Genomic DNA, 13992 nt, shown 5'->3' with positions numbered 1-13992 from the left:
CCCAAGGTGGGCTGCGCTAGGGTGGGCTGCAGCTAGGGTGGGCTGCAGCAATACTTGTAACAGTATTGCTATGGCACGCACTGTATTCCTACGCACTGAAGTGTTACTTGTCTTGATACCAATATTTTACTACTTTGAAAGAAGTAAATATTTGTGTTCACCACACAATGACTGTACCTTTGTCTTTCTCCATTATATATATTCCAAAGTTTCCTGGTTTGTCATAGCAAAACTTATGGAGCGTATGAAAATGAGAATGACTTAACTGAAAAGATTAACTGAAAACTATTTCAAAAAGTTGCAGGCAAGCTTTAAAATGCCAATTGAGTATAATGTTATAATCTATAAAAGTTGAGCTTTGACTCTGGTGTGTCTAGACATATTTTGGAATTTTGATTTCCATAGGGTTTGATAAAGTTTAAATTGGATGTTCATCAGTTCATACCATCATGGCCATGGCCCATATAAAGAAGATGGCGTTATTTGATGCTATTTTCCCATTTCACATCTTGCCTGTAGGCAAAACGGGTGATGTAGCGACCCCCTGTGGACATTTCAGTGTCTTTTTTTCCCCCATGGGGAACATTGCTGCCTGCTGGGGTTATATTGGCCAATCACAGCCTTGTTCAGGGAGGCTCTAGACTCAAAATGCTAGTGCTCTGTGCACACAGGGAATCAGGAAATGGGATTACTCTAGGCTCCAAGACTGAAGAGTTTGATGATGAAGCCAAGTAAGTTCATGCTAGTAGTGTGTGTCTGATGGTGATCTGATATCTATTGATCTAATAGATTACCTCTAAGTTGAAGAACCAGCAGTAAAACAAACCAAAATATCCAAAGGCAAAAAATAACCGATTTATAACCGTTTTTGAACATAAAATAACCGATTTTTTTCGCGCGCGGCCAATGTGGGCTGGTCAAAATATGTCCCCCCCAACTGTGGAGTGCTGGATACGCCTCTGCTTGACAGCCCATACATTCAAACAGAAAAGTCCTATTTGATTGCATTAAATGACATTCAACAACGTTTTGCCATTCACTTTATGCATATGCATACCCTCTATTTGTCGCATTCCTAACTAGGCAAAAATGTAATATTTATATACTTTATACTTTACTCCCATCCGGAATCAATGGTAAATTTATTGCAATCAAATTATTGTCTTAGGAATGCCACAAATACAAAAAAAAGTTGACCTTGTACTAGTGAACTGTACTGTCATGAAACTGTACCTTTTCCTATGCAAACTTCTAATAAAGTCTTCAATCAGTCAATCAATCAATCAATAGTTGCTTGTTTCTCTCGCACAATCTGGCAACACTGCCCCCGAGGCATGATGACAGACAGGCTGCGCATGCGCCGGGACCTCTGGCAGGTTACACGAGTAGTTTATTTTCAGCCTGGTTTGGGTTTCCTCTGAGGAGAGAAGAGTCGTGCTGGAACACTTTGTGTATTTACTCACTATAACAAACCCGTCTTTATGGACTCGCAATGAACTCATAGTTCTCCGGCGGCGGTGGGACAACGCACGGAGGTTTGTCTGCCCGAGGTTTGCAACATAAAACGCTTACAACGAAACATGGAAAATGTTGGGTTTGTCCGGCGGTGCCAACAGGCAGGCAGCTCGGGCTAATGCTAACAGTTAGCCACCGTGCGTGCGTGCATGTGTGTGTATGTGTGTGTGAGTGTTAGCATTGTGCGTATGAGTGTTACGTGTGCGCGTGTGTGAGAGACTAACTGTAAAAGTCTTCATTTTTTCGGGAGCGTTATAAGCTAGACAGAGCGGCCGGAGGTTAGCTCTGCTGCTGATGTCATTTATCGGTTTTGTCTGTGCGCTTCTTCTCCGGGTGTTGTTGCGTGTCGACTTGTTGGCTCCTCCAAGCTAACGGTTTTAGCAGCCACAGCCAGCATCAGCATCCACCGACACAGACAAGCAGAGAGAGAGAGCAGCGTCTTGTTCTTTTGACAGCCGGCCAACCCACACACCGCCGGCCGGGTTAGATTGCACGTTCAGCCCACAGTGGCTGCAATGTCGTCCTGATCTCATCAGAACCCGTGTTTGTTGTTTACCTCCAGCCAAGCTTAACGTAACGCCCCCCTCCTCCTCCTCCTCCACGCTACCCCCTCCACCCACCAACCCATAGCAGACTGTGTTGTTACATATCTACCCGCGGGGTGGCACTGCCACTGGGATGGCAGCCAGTAGCGGATACTCAGACCTGAGGGAGAAACTGAAATCCATGACTCCACACAGGGACGACCTCAAAAACAAATACTCAGATGGGGCGAATGGCAGTGGGAGGAACGGGCGAAAGCGCAAGTTCAGGGAGTCTGATGATGACGACGACGAGGCGGGGCAGCACAGCGGCGGTGACGACGACAACAACCACCATGGGGGAGAATCCCGCGAGCATGGTGGCGAGCAGGAGGCCCGGAGGGTGAGGAGCGGCATCGAGCAGCAGAGCATCTTCACGCCGGAGGAGTGCGCCGCCATCGAGGACAAGATCGACGAGGTGGTGGCCAGCGCGGAGGCGGGCCGGTACCGGGATCACACCGTGGACCGGGCGCCGCTGCGGAACAAGTACTTCTTCGGGGAAGGGTACACGTACGGTGCCCAGCTGGAGAAGCGAGGGCCGGGTCAGGAGAGGCTGTACCGCAAGGGCGAGGTGGACGACATCCCCGACTGGGTGCACGAGCTGGTGATCAAGCGGCTAGTGTCCAGCGGCGTCATCCCGGAGGGCTTCGTGAACAGCGCCGTCATCAACGACTACCAGCCGGGCGGCTGCATCGTGTCGCACGTCGACCCGCTGCACATCTTCGCGCGGCCCATCGTGTCGGTGTCCTTCTTCAGCGACAGCGCCCTCTGCTTTGGCTGCCGCTTCCAGTTCAAGCCCATCCGCGTGTCGGAGCCTGTGCACATCCTGCCCGTGAAGAGGGGCAGTGTCACGATACTCAGGTACGTGTGTGGCTTGCCTGGCCCGTCCCGCTGCTGTGTGGCCTGTTGATCTAGGGTTGGGATCCGGAAACGGAGGAACATTGAGGAACCAGAACCGGTTCCATCGCTTTTGGAACCGTTTCCGGGACCAGGTTTTATCACACTGTTAGAGCTGTGGACTTCGTATTTACTAGATAATTAGAAACTTAATTTCAAGGACGACCATAACTTCTAGTTCTAGACCTGTAAGGGTCCATTTGTAACCCCCTATAGGAATCGTTAAGGCAATCGTAAAAATCCCAAAAGATCCCAACCCTAGTGTTGATAAAATGACAGATGTGGCGAAGACTGCAGGGACAAAGTTAATGGGTAACTCAACTTTTTTAATTTCAAAGACCCCCAGTTATTGCGTGTACAAAATGCGGGTCCATTTGGTTCCATTCCATTTGTACACTCAAGAGTTACAGACCTTACACAGGTTGATATTTTACTTCCTAACTATCAATATTGTAGCTGGCGACCCTCGGAACCTCCTCAAGGACCCCTTGTTGGGGGTCCCTGAACCCCATTTTGAGAAACACTGACTTAAAGAGCCTGTCTTCTCTCCTAGTGGCTACGCTGCTGATGACATCACCCACTGTATCCGACCCCAGGACATCAAGGAGAGGCGTGCAGTCATCATCCTCAGGAAGTGAGTCAATGCTACAGTCAATCATCTTGTAGTCTCACGTAGCCAGACGACTATTCCACAACCTCTGAATTCTACATAGAGTCTGGAACACCCAACTACACCTTCCCGAAAGCCTAGAAAGGAAGCTGTCATCTGTTCGTCATTTCCGTTCAAACATAATATAAAATATCTTAAACAATTCCCATTTCTGCCAAGCAGCAGGTTGTATTGTGCTTTTGCAATGCACATGTACCCTGTCTGCAAAAACTAAATGGAAGACGTGTGGGGGAAGGCCGTGGCATTCACTTTACCTTCCGGATCATCAGCACTTCCATGCTCTAGAGTCTAGACTTGTATGATGGAAGCGTTTGAAAATTGTGGAAGGCAACAGTCTGGCTCGTGAGTTACAGTATGTATTGAATAAACAACAGATAAACAACAAAACAACAAACAATGCTAAAAAAGAGAGCACTTAAATTCTATAATCACCTAAAAGAAAGCAATCCAGACACGCTCCGTAACATAGCCCTCAACCACAGTGAAAACCTACAGGGATGCCCCCTCAGCCAGCTGGCCCAGGGACAAACCGAAGCACAACTACCAAACGGAAAACACTTTGGACCAAACCAGATTATAAGAAAACAAAAAGAAAGCTACCTAACATACTGGAAAGAGACAACCCAAAACCAAAGCAAAATGGAATGCTATCTGGCACTAAAAAGAGAATATACATTAGCAGAATATCTGAGCACGGTAAATGACCCAAAACTCAGGAAAACCTTGACTAGGTACAGACTCAGCGAACACAGCCTTGCAATAGAGAAAGAGAAAGACAGACCCCGCTCCCAAGAGAAGATAGACTATCCACCCACTGCACACAAAATGTGGTAGAAACAGAGCTACACTTTCTAACCACCTGCCCACTATACCAAGACATCAGAGACACATACTTCCCACAGATTACACACACCCGAAGTGAGTTTGAAAACATGACCAATGATGAAAAACTCCCATACCTACTGGGAGAAATACAACAATGTTCGAACACGTGAACTGTTGCGACAAAAGAAGGCTAGAAACACAACCACCCTAAGGACTATAAACCATGGATTGACATCTAGACCTACTGCACATACAGTATGAAACACTTGCTTTGGTAATGTAAACGTATGTTTTCTTATGCCAATAAAGCTCATTTGAATTGAATTTGAATAATTTTGTCCTCTGGTTCTAAAATAAACAGAATAAACCCATGCTCTCATCTGCTCCAAAGTAATGACAACGTTTAGTGCTCAAACCCAATGAAGAGCCGTGGCTCGAAACGTTGTCCTTAAAGGGCCATTTCACCTCCGGGACAACCCAATCTTATTTTATTGTTGTTTGAGAGACGATCAACACAATCCTCACAATCCTCTGGGACAACCCAATCTTATTTTATTGTTGTTTGGGAGACGATCAACACAATCCTGAGTTATTTTTTGTGTTCAATCTGTGTTTTTTAGAATTTTAGTATTTCAGCATGCACTAGTGATGCATTTTGCATCATATGATGCGAAACACATCACTAGTACATGCTGATATACTAAAATATCTCAAAACACAGATTGAACACAAAAAATAACTCAGGATTGTGTTGATCGTCTCCCAAACAACAATAAAATAAGATTGTGTTGTCCCGGAGGTGAAATGGCCCTTTAAGTTACAGTGAAGCAGATGAGTGTGCAGGGTTTATTCTTTTTCTTCTTCCTACCCCAGCACCTCAACTGAAGTGATGTGTGTATTCTATTTGTTTTTTTCCTCCTCTGGTTCTGACCCTTGCTCTCTCTCTGTTTGTCAGGACGAGGCCTGACGCACCTCGTGTTGACTCAGACAGCCCTTTACGCTCCTCTCCACCGGAGAGACCCTCTCTGAAAGCCAAGCGCACTCATCGAAGGGCAGACCCCAACGCCGCTCACAGGTACCTTCATTTTTTGGACCCAATTTTGACCCGATTCTATAAGTGTCTTTTGAATCCTAAGCTTTTTTGAAAAACCTATGTTTCTATGTCAGCAATCTGGCCAGCCATCGTCAAAGAAAAGGTCCTTTTTGCTTAATTGGACCTCAGTTAGTCTGTTCTTGAGAGACTGCTATGTCAGTGGTTCTCAAACTTTTTCATGTGAAGGACCCCCAAAATGATATGTATTTGGCCAAGGACCCCCATCTCAAAATATCTAGTTCCAGGGACCCCCAGAAGCAAAATTTGAGTTACAAACGTTCGCTTTAAAAATACATATATTCAAAGATTTGCACACATTTTCACGACTTTTTCAAAAATAGCAGATCTACAAGCTCGCCGCGCTGTGAGCTTGTATATCTGCTATTTTTTAAAGCATCCACAAATGTTAGGCCTATATGGGTTAATCCCTTTGCAATGCCTAATTATGACGATGGCTTTGTTTTAGGTCAACTTTTCAGGCTGTGGAGGAATTCAGATCAATCAATAATCAATGAGAAAATGAGGAGACAAGACAACGTAACATGATATCATGGACAGAAGTACAGTTTAACACTCTGGTCAGTGGTAAAGTAGTTCTGCCAAGAAGAACGGTCAGACACTAGAGTTATACTGTGTGGCTCCAAGGCCTCTGGGACGAGCTGTACCATAACAAGATGGGCTTTACCAAAACAATAGCTACTGAGGCCTACTGAAGGCCTCTCGACTCCTAACTATCAAGTATTAGTATCATCATAAAGACCTAGATATTAATATAATCAATGAACACATGATCTCTACTCTAATACGTCACACATAATCAACCATGATAATATATATATCTACTACAACGCCATGACCACCCAAAATAATCATATTTGAGCTGGGGACAATATTTTCTCAGTGCAATACTTTCTAATGAATTTGAAAAGACTAATTTCATTAACGTTTATATTTGATTTGATAACATTTCACTTGTACACAAAAATAAAGATGACGCACATGACTTTTCATTTAACCTCTTAACTCATCCAGTGCTTATGACGAGCTTGACGAGCTATATTTATGGGTCCACTCTGCTTATGACGAATATGACGAGTTATCAATTAGCTTTAATAACTATAAAACAAAAAAGTATGATCACCGATTCGCCGTCCATAGCGCTCTATGGAAGGCCGCTATTCACAAAAAACGGATCTGGATGTTCAAGAACCGGAAATGGGGGGGCGGGACAACGACGCCTGTATCCTGTCTGCCGAAATGTCATCCGGTTCAATGTTATGCAACACCAGCGTGGCGCTTCGTCGGTTTCGCTTTGAGCAATGGAAGGCTGTAGTGTTTTGTTGCTTACCGTGCCTGGATCGTATTGTGAATGGAATCGGTGAACCATCGCGCAATGGATTCGCGCGCGCGCCCACGTTAAAGGTAGGCAAAATCCTGGCGGTGTGGACCATTAGGGCCTATCTGCTATAGCTATGCTATTAGATCTGCCATTTCACCAGGTTGAAAGTGGTAGGAAAGAATGGTTGCACAATTGCACATGCCAATGTTATCCAAAAGGTCAAAACAATTGCCGATATTGAAGTGCGTGGGTGCATGACGAAGGCGATGGCGTGTGCTGTGAGTGGACACATCTTTCATGTACAGTTTTTGATTATTAATCCCTTTGCAATGCGTAATTATCACGATGGACTTCTCTTTCTGTCTGTCTGTCTGTCCCTCCCTCTCTCTCCACCAGGCCCAGGGTTCTAGAGATGGATAAGGAGGAGAACAGACGCCCATCACTCTCCGGCCGTCACCGTCGCCATAGCAACAGCTCAGAGAATTACTGGCGACGCAGCCACGATCACGACAAACACAGAGAAAGTTCAGGACGCAAAGTCAAAATGAGACGTCACTGAAGACTTTGCACACGCATAGCCTCCATAACGGTCCCTGCATGTTTTACACCTCGATTATTTTTGCCACTTTCTCGCTCCAGTTTTAGTCTGCCGTGAGGATCATCACCTTTAGTGTTTTTTGATTTGAATCTAAATCAGTTTGTGGCTGTGTGTTTTCTCTCTGGCAGACGTAAAGCCAGCATTTACTTATAACTGCAGTTATACTCTGTTGTTATACTGTAAAAATAAAAGAAGAAAAAGAAAAGAAAAAATCTCCACAATATGCTTTTTTTTTTTTTTTTTGCTTTGTTTTGTTTTCTGTGATCATAGAAATCAAAATGGCATGTATTTTTTGTAACTTAAGATGTACAGACCTCCAGAGCTAATGGGGAAAAAAAGGTGTATGTATGGACTTGTACAAAGGAGACAAAAACAAAAAAAGTAATTGTTATGTAAGTTGTTATAATGTTGAGCGTGTGCATACACTTTGATTGGGCGCACGTTTGTGCAAACAGAAACCTGTACTTCTTTTTTCACACACAGCTTTTGACTCGCACACATACGTTTTTCCAGACCGATTGTCCCTTTGTTACGTACCCGTAGCTCAGTTCCAGATGCAGAAATTGTAGCTGCAGCTGTAGAAACAGTAGGGATGCAAGATAATTGCATTTTTTTCTTTTTGCATATAATCGTTTACGCCCACTGTCATTTCAGCCGATGATACCAGTTTATTTTTCACCATTTGAGATGTACCGTTTGTACCTAAACTGTGATTCTTGGTGCAGACGAACGCCCCCCAAAACAAAACTACTGTATCAGTACCGTTTCCATTTTATTTCTAAACACTACACGTTCTGCATTTACCGAAGGACATGAGCACAAATTATTTCAATTTAGATTAAAAAGCAAGTCTTTTGCACACCTACAAAGGCGACAGGTGTGTAGGAGAAGACCAGACGAGGGCCCGAAAAGAAAAACATCCTGCACACCATGAAGCCACGAAACCTTTTTTCTGGCATTTCAAGGCGGCGTGTGGGAGATTTTTCTTTTAGCTTAAATGTAGAAACATTCATTTAGGCTGGCACACTCGTCATCACAATATCAGTAATGTAATATTTGTGGCAACATTGATTATTGGACTAGTTTAATCAGTAATGGAAAAAATAGCTTAGCCCGTACTCCACTCGAACAATTTTCACTTTTCTGTAAACAGGAATTCACATTTTAATTATCCAATATTTAATTATTCACCCTGGCGTACATATTTTGAGCATGTTGATATTGTTCTGCAAATCTCACAACGCCTTTCATCAAGATTTGAGCTATTTATTTTTACATCTTACATTTCTTTTTACATTTTACAACGGTCAGTTTGTTGGGGTTAAGACATGAGATGCCAAGGTTTGTGACGGTTTACATGTCTCACTCAAAGCTGGCGTCGGGAGGTGTTAAGCAGTTGACCTGGAATTCAAAGTTGTGGATGCATAAACAAGTCATTAGGATGGTTTCACAAGGATGTGGTCACATTTTCTGATTCAGAGCATTTAGCAGGTCAGTAGAAAAGTAATGTAAAATGTTCTGAGTCCATGAATTGGGGCACACATTCAGTGGCCATGTTCCATAAAGGGCTCATCTCCAAACTCGACTGCAAACTCAGGTACCTCGGATTGGGAATGAATAAAACACAGTTATGCTCACTCACTTCAAAATTGAATTATAACCGCACAAACCGATCTGGCGACCACAAATTGGTAACAATTATGATACACGAATGAAGTTGTAAAACTCTTGAGAAATTGAATTTCTCACTTGTAAAGGCGTTTTTACCTACCACAAATTGGTACCAATTATGATAATTAGCTTTACTTGAATGAAGTTGTAAAACTCTGAGAAATTGAATTTCTCACATAATATGAAGGCATTTTTACCTTGTCGTACATGAGGTGATGTAATAAATCAAGCTGATCAACTTCAAATGTTTCTGCAGTATAAACCATATTTTCTGAAAAAGAAAATGTCTTTCCTCTCCTTTTTCAATGGCATGTTGGACAATGAATTTATTAAACACAAACATATCTGCAGCGGTTCTCCATCTTGTCAGGCCGTAACCCACAAAAATAATCATTTGAACTGATCTGACAAACTTGACCCAGCACTTGGAATTGTAGCAGCATTACATTTAGTTTGACTCTGTTCCACAGAGGAATATTGTGAAAATATTTGATTTCTTTTTTATAATATAGTTTGAGGGGCACGGTGCACAGTGGTTAGCGCTGTCGCCTCACAGCTAGAAGGTCCTGGGTTCGATTCCCGACGGGGGACGCTGTGGGCACTGGGGGCGTGTTCCCTCCTCTGCGTCATCAGCGCCCACACCCTAGGTGGGGTTGGCGAAAGGGCCTTTCTGTGTGGCGTTTGCATGTTCTCCCCGTGTCTCCTACCTAGGGTAGATGATACCCTCACAAAAACATGCAGTAATCCTGGTCTCTATAATGAGATCAGGATATAAAGGGCGCCTGATGGAGGGGAAAGGAACTGGTTGGAATAACGTGTTCCTTCCACGCGGGGAAATCCCCACTGTCAGGTGAAAAGAAGCAACTTGGACTCCTCGTGCACTGAAGGAAGCATGAGGTCAGTCCCCAGGCATGGCAGAGGGAGAGCAGATACAGATACAATGAAATGCTTGTGCCAGGAGCACTCTCAGCCTTATTACACAAAGACATGGTCACAGTGACCGACAGGAGTGTGGACCCACATACCATGCAGGCCCCAAGTCCCAACAACGACAATACCATACAGTGTAACAGTGTACTGTTTAAAAATGCGTATAGTGCCCATGTTTACCTACGTTTCGCTTTCATCCCTTCGTTGAGCAACCTGACTGCCTGGGCAAAAAAACTATTACTGAAACGAGTGGTGTGCGATTTGATGCTCTGGTAACGTTTGGATGGGAGGAGTGAGAACAGGGAATGGGCGGGATGGCTGCTATCTTTCATGATGTTCTGAGTCTTTTTCTTGCAGCGTGTGATATAGATTGTTTGGAGCTGTGGCAATTCTGTGCTGATAATTTTAGCATCTCTCTTCACAATCCTCTGCAGCTGTTTACAGTCTTGAACAGTCAAGTTACCAAACCACACTGTGATGCAACCTGTCAAAACACTTTCTATGGTGCAGCGATAGAAATTCACAAGAGCCTTGGTGCTCAAGCCAAATCTCTTGAGGTGCCTCAGAAAGTACAGTCGCTGCTGTGCTTTCTTAAGGATACCTTTGGTGTTTAGAGACCATGTGAGTGTGTTTGTGATGTGTACACCCAGGAAGCTGTCCACTATATCTACAGATGAACCGTTGATGGATAAGGGACTGTGATTAACTTTAGACTTCCTAAAGTCAACGATGATTTCCTTAGTCTTACTGACATTTAGAGAGAGGTTGTTATTCTGGCACCATAGGGTTAGCTCTTCAATTTCCCTCCTATAGGCCCTCTCATCATCATTGGATATTAATCCTATCACAGTGGTGTCATCTGCGAACTTGATGATGGTATTATTGCCACACCTGGCAACACAATCAAATGTGAACAGACTGTACAACAGGGGACTGAGGCAGCAGCCCTGGGGCGCTCCAGTCTTGGTCAATATCTTAGATGAATGGTTATTTTCTATTCGCACAGATTGTGGCCTGCCTGTCAAAAAGTCAAACAGCCAGTTACAGATACTACTGCCAAGACCAAGACCCCTAAGTTTCAACACCAGCTTAGATGTTACAATAGTGTTAAAAGCAGAGCTATAATCAATAAACAGTATTCTGACATAGGAGTTCTTGTTTTCGAGATGTTCCAAGGCAATGTGTAATGCGAGTGAAATAGCATCATCGACTGATCTATTAGAACAGTAAGCAAACTGTAATAGTAACAGGAATAATATGATAAATGAATAGATTAATGAGTCCCCCCTCCCCAACTATACATAGCTATAGAATACGTATCGAGTTTAAAAACACTCAAAGACATCAATAAGTCCAGGCAAAGATGTCTTGTTAAAGAGAAAGTTACGACTTAAGACTCTTGTTTTGTGCCTCCTACCCGTGGTAATTAAATGAAATACTCCTGGGGGGGCCCTGTGTCTCCAGGGCTGGATTAACACCTCAGAGGGCCCCTGGGCACTGAAGCGCCAAGGGGCCCCTGTGTGCGCGCAAACTGTTTTGTAGGCATGTAGGTCCAAATATTGTACATTTTACTTAACACACAATCAGCACTTTTCAGCAGCATTCACACAGTATTTGTTTCAGGGGGTGGTGGACATAATTTATTTCATTCTGATAAAAAAAAAAAGATATATATATATATATATATATATATATATATGTATTTTTTTTTCTTTTTTTTGGAGGGCCCTTGATGCCCAGGGGCCCCAGGGCACGTACCCAAAGTGCCCATATGGTAGATCCGGGCCTGTGTGTCTCCCCCATAGGATCCCACTGTAACAGAGGTGTGTTAAGCCTGATTTATACTTACATTTTTAAATAGCAGATCTAAAAGCTCACAATGCGCCACGACTTTGACGCGTTGCTTGTATATCTGCTATTTACGGCATGCAACACCAACGTGCAAATAATAAGTACAAATCAGGCTTTGGATCATATGGGGGAGACACATCAGAGCATGGGATGATCCTAGGCTCTCTGTGGAAAAACACAGAGGGACTCAGGCCAGCATGTGTATGGGGAAAATGAAGGCCTGTCTCTGGGATATTAAGATTAGTGGCCTACAGTGAAATATACCCATGGTACCTGCCTGGGGTAAAGAGCTCAAAACAATAGCAACAACAGTAGAACACGCTGTAGTGCACTGGCAGAGATTTTCATGTTTCATGGGAGCAAGCAACCCACATAGGCCTACTCAGCTGCCCTGCTGCTCATCCCGCAAATGCATGCTCCTTACCAATGGGCTACCATTTAAAAGGGAAATAAACCAGCTTTTTGCCAAGAAGCATAGAAAAAATATCCCTGATGGGGTGGAAAACTCCCCCTTGATAACGCTGACTGTTAACTTGTAGTTAAAAAGTCACAATCCCAAAGTAAAAGACAAGATGGAATGAAACAGACACCAAGACCGGGTAGTTCTGGTATAATCGGTTCACACTGTTTTTGAGAGAGTGAGAATCACAGACGCATCAGCTGTACAGCAAGAAGGTCTCTCTAACAAACAATGGAAATGGCAGGGCATTATATCCCAGCATGATATCAGGTGTTGCAAGACATAATGTAGTGTTCAAGTGCCAGTATAGTCACTGGTCCTTGAACACTGACAAGACAACAAAGGGCATAATCGCAGAATAACGTCTGAGTGTCTCGTACTGTAGGTTGTCGTGTTTCAAGGCCATGCATTGTCTTTGGTCCAGGCGTCAATACTAACATGTTGCTGTTCCATCGTTTATCAGATGGCCCTGGGCGGCCAGTACAGGACCTAAGATGAGCCATCTACAGAAGGCCGACAGCTCATATCAGGGATTATTAGTTCAGTTATACAGAAAGCCTTCAGTATATGCATGATTCGACATTCATTCAAAGTGGATCAATGTTGGATAAGCTAGATCTATAGATCCATCAAATCCCTACTCGTGACAGATTTGAGGAATGTCAAAGGGGTCAAGGGGCAGTCAACAGAGCAAGGCTTCAGTTCAGGTCTAGCAGCGTCATCAAATCTCTTACCCCATGACAGTTTTCAAAGAATCAATGATAAGTCAAAAATATGTAGACTTAGTCTCCTGATGATATGAGTAAATAATAAGGGGTAGGAGATGGGATGGAAGGAAGAAAGCATAGATTATAGACACTTTGATACTAGAAAGGACAGTACTTTTATTAGTCTTAATATTAAAGGGTGAATGCGTAAAGGGGTAACTGAGATTGTCCCTCGCCTCGATCAGCCTAGGACATGTCTCCAACAACCTGGGATATCTAATAGATCCATCAATACCAAACACACGTTTCAGTGCAATATCTAGGCCTATTAGAGCTGTCAAGCGCTGGTGCACAGGGGTGTGCACAGTATCTGAGCCATTGAATGCAGGAGTCTCAGAAGTAATACTGGGGTGCCCGTTGGGCAGATCTTTATTCCCATATATTGTATGGTGTTCCATGTTCGAGTGCCCGTTGGGCAGATCTTTATGCCCATACATGGTGTTCCGTGTCCAGGCCAGTCTGTGATGTCAGGACTATGACGTCACAGTAGGCTATGACGTCAGACAGACGGCGGACAGACATTCGCTAAATTAATATTTAGATACCCGTAGGCCTATAGGACAGCTCTCTATTGATTTGATGCTCATATTAACCATAGGTAGTATTACGTTTGTTTTTATTTTCACATGCATTCCATAAATTCCATAGGGATCAATCACACATGGTTAAGACATCATCAACTTGCAACAGGCATTTCCCTTATTGAGTGGATGATTAGCTATTTCTAGAAGAAATTAAATATTTAATGTGTTTTTCATTTTACATTGTAGTTATAGAGGACAATTATAATGTATT

General features: G+C 43.6%; 1 protein-coding gene across 2 annotated transcripts; it reads left to right on the top strand.

Moving 5' to 3' along the window:
* Nucleotides 1-1416: 1416 nt before the first annotated feature.
* alkbh5 (alkB homolog 5, RNA demethylase) lies at nt 1417-9427 on the top strand. 2 transcript variants are annotated; one of them, XM_080721323.1, is made up of 5 exons: nt 1440-1535; nt 2078-2957; nt 3547-3627; nt 5444-5563; nt 7317-9427. In XM_080721323.1, exons 2-5 carry the CDS (start codon nt 2194-2196, stop codon nt 7477-7479), a joined length of 1128 nt encoding a protein of 375 aa, XP_080577449.1. In that variant the 5' UTR covers nt 1440-1535; nt 2078-2193; the 3' UTR covers nt 7480-9427. The 2 variants fall into 2 exon arrangements, with proteins under 2 accessions (XP_080577448.1, XP_080577449.1); XM_080721322.1 differs by having other exon boundaries at nt 1417-2957.
* Nucleotides 9428-13992: the final 4565 nt, after the last annotated feature.

This window comes from Nannobrachium achirus, assembly GCF_963921795.1.
Source record: "Nannobrachium achirus genome assembly, chromosome: 3".
Lineage (NCBI taxonomy): Eukaryota > Metazoa > Chordata > Actinopteri > Myctophiformes > Myctophidae > Nannobrachium > Nannobrachium achirus.
Note: the sequence above shows the minus strand (reverse complement) of the source record. Positions and strands in the feature narration are given on the sequence as shown.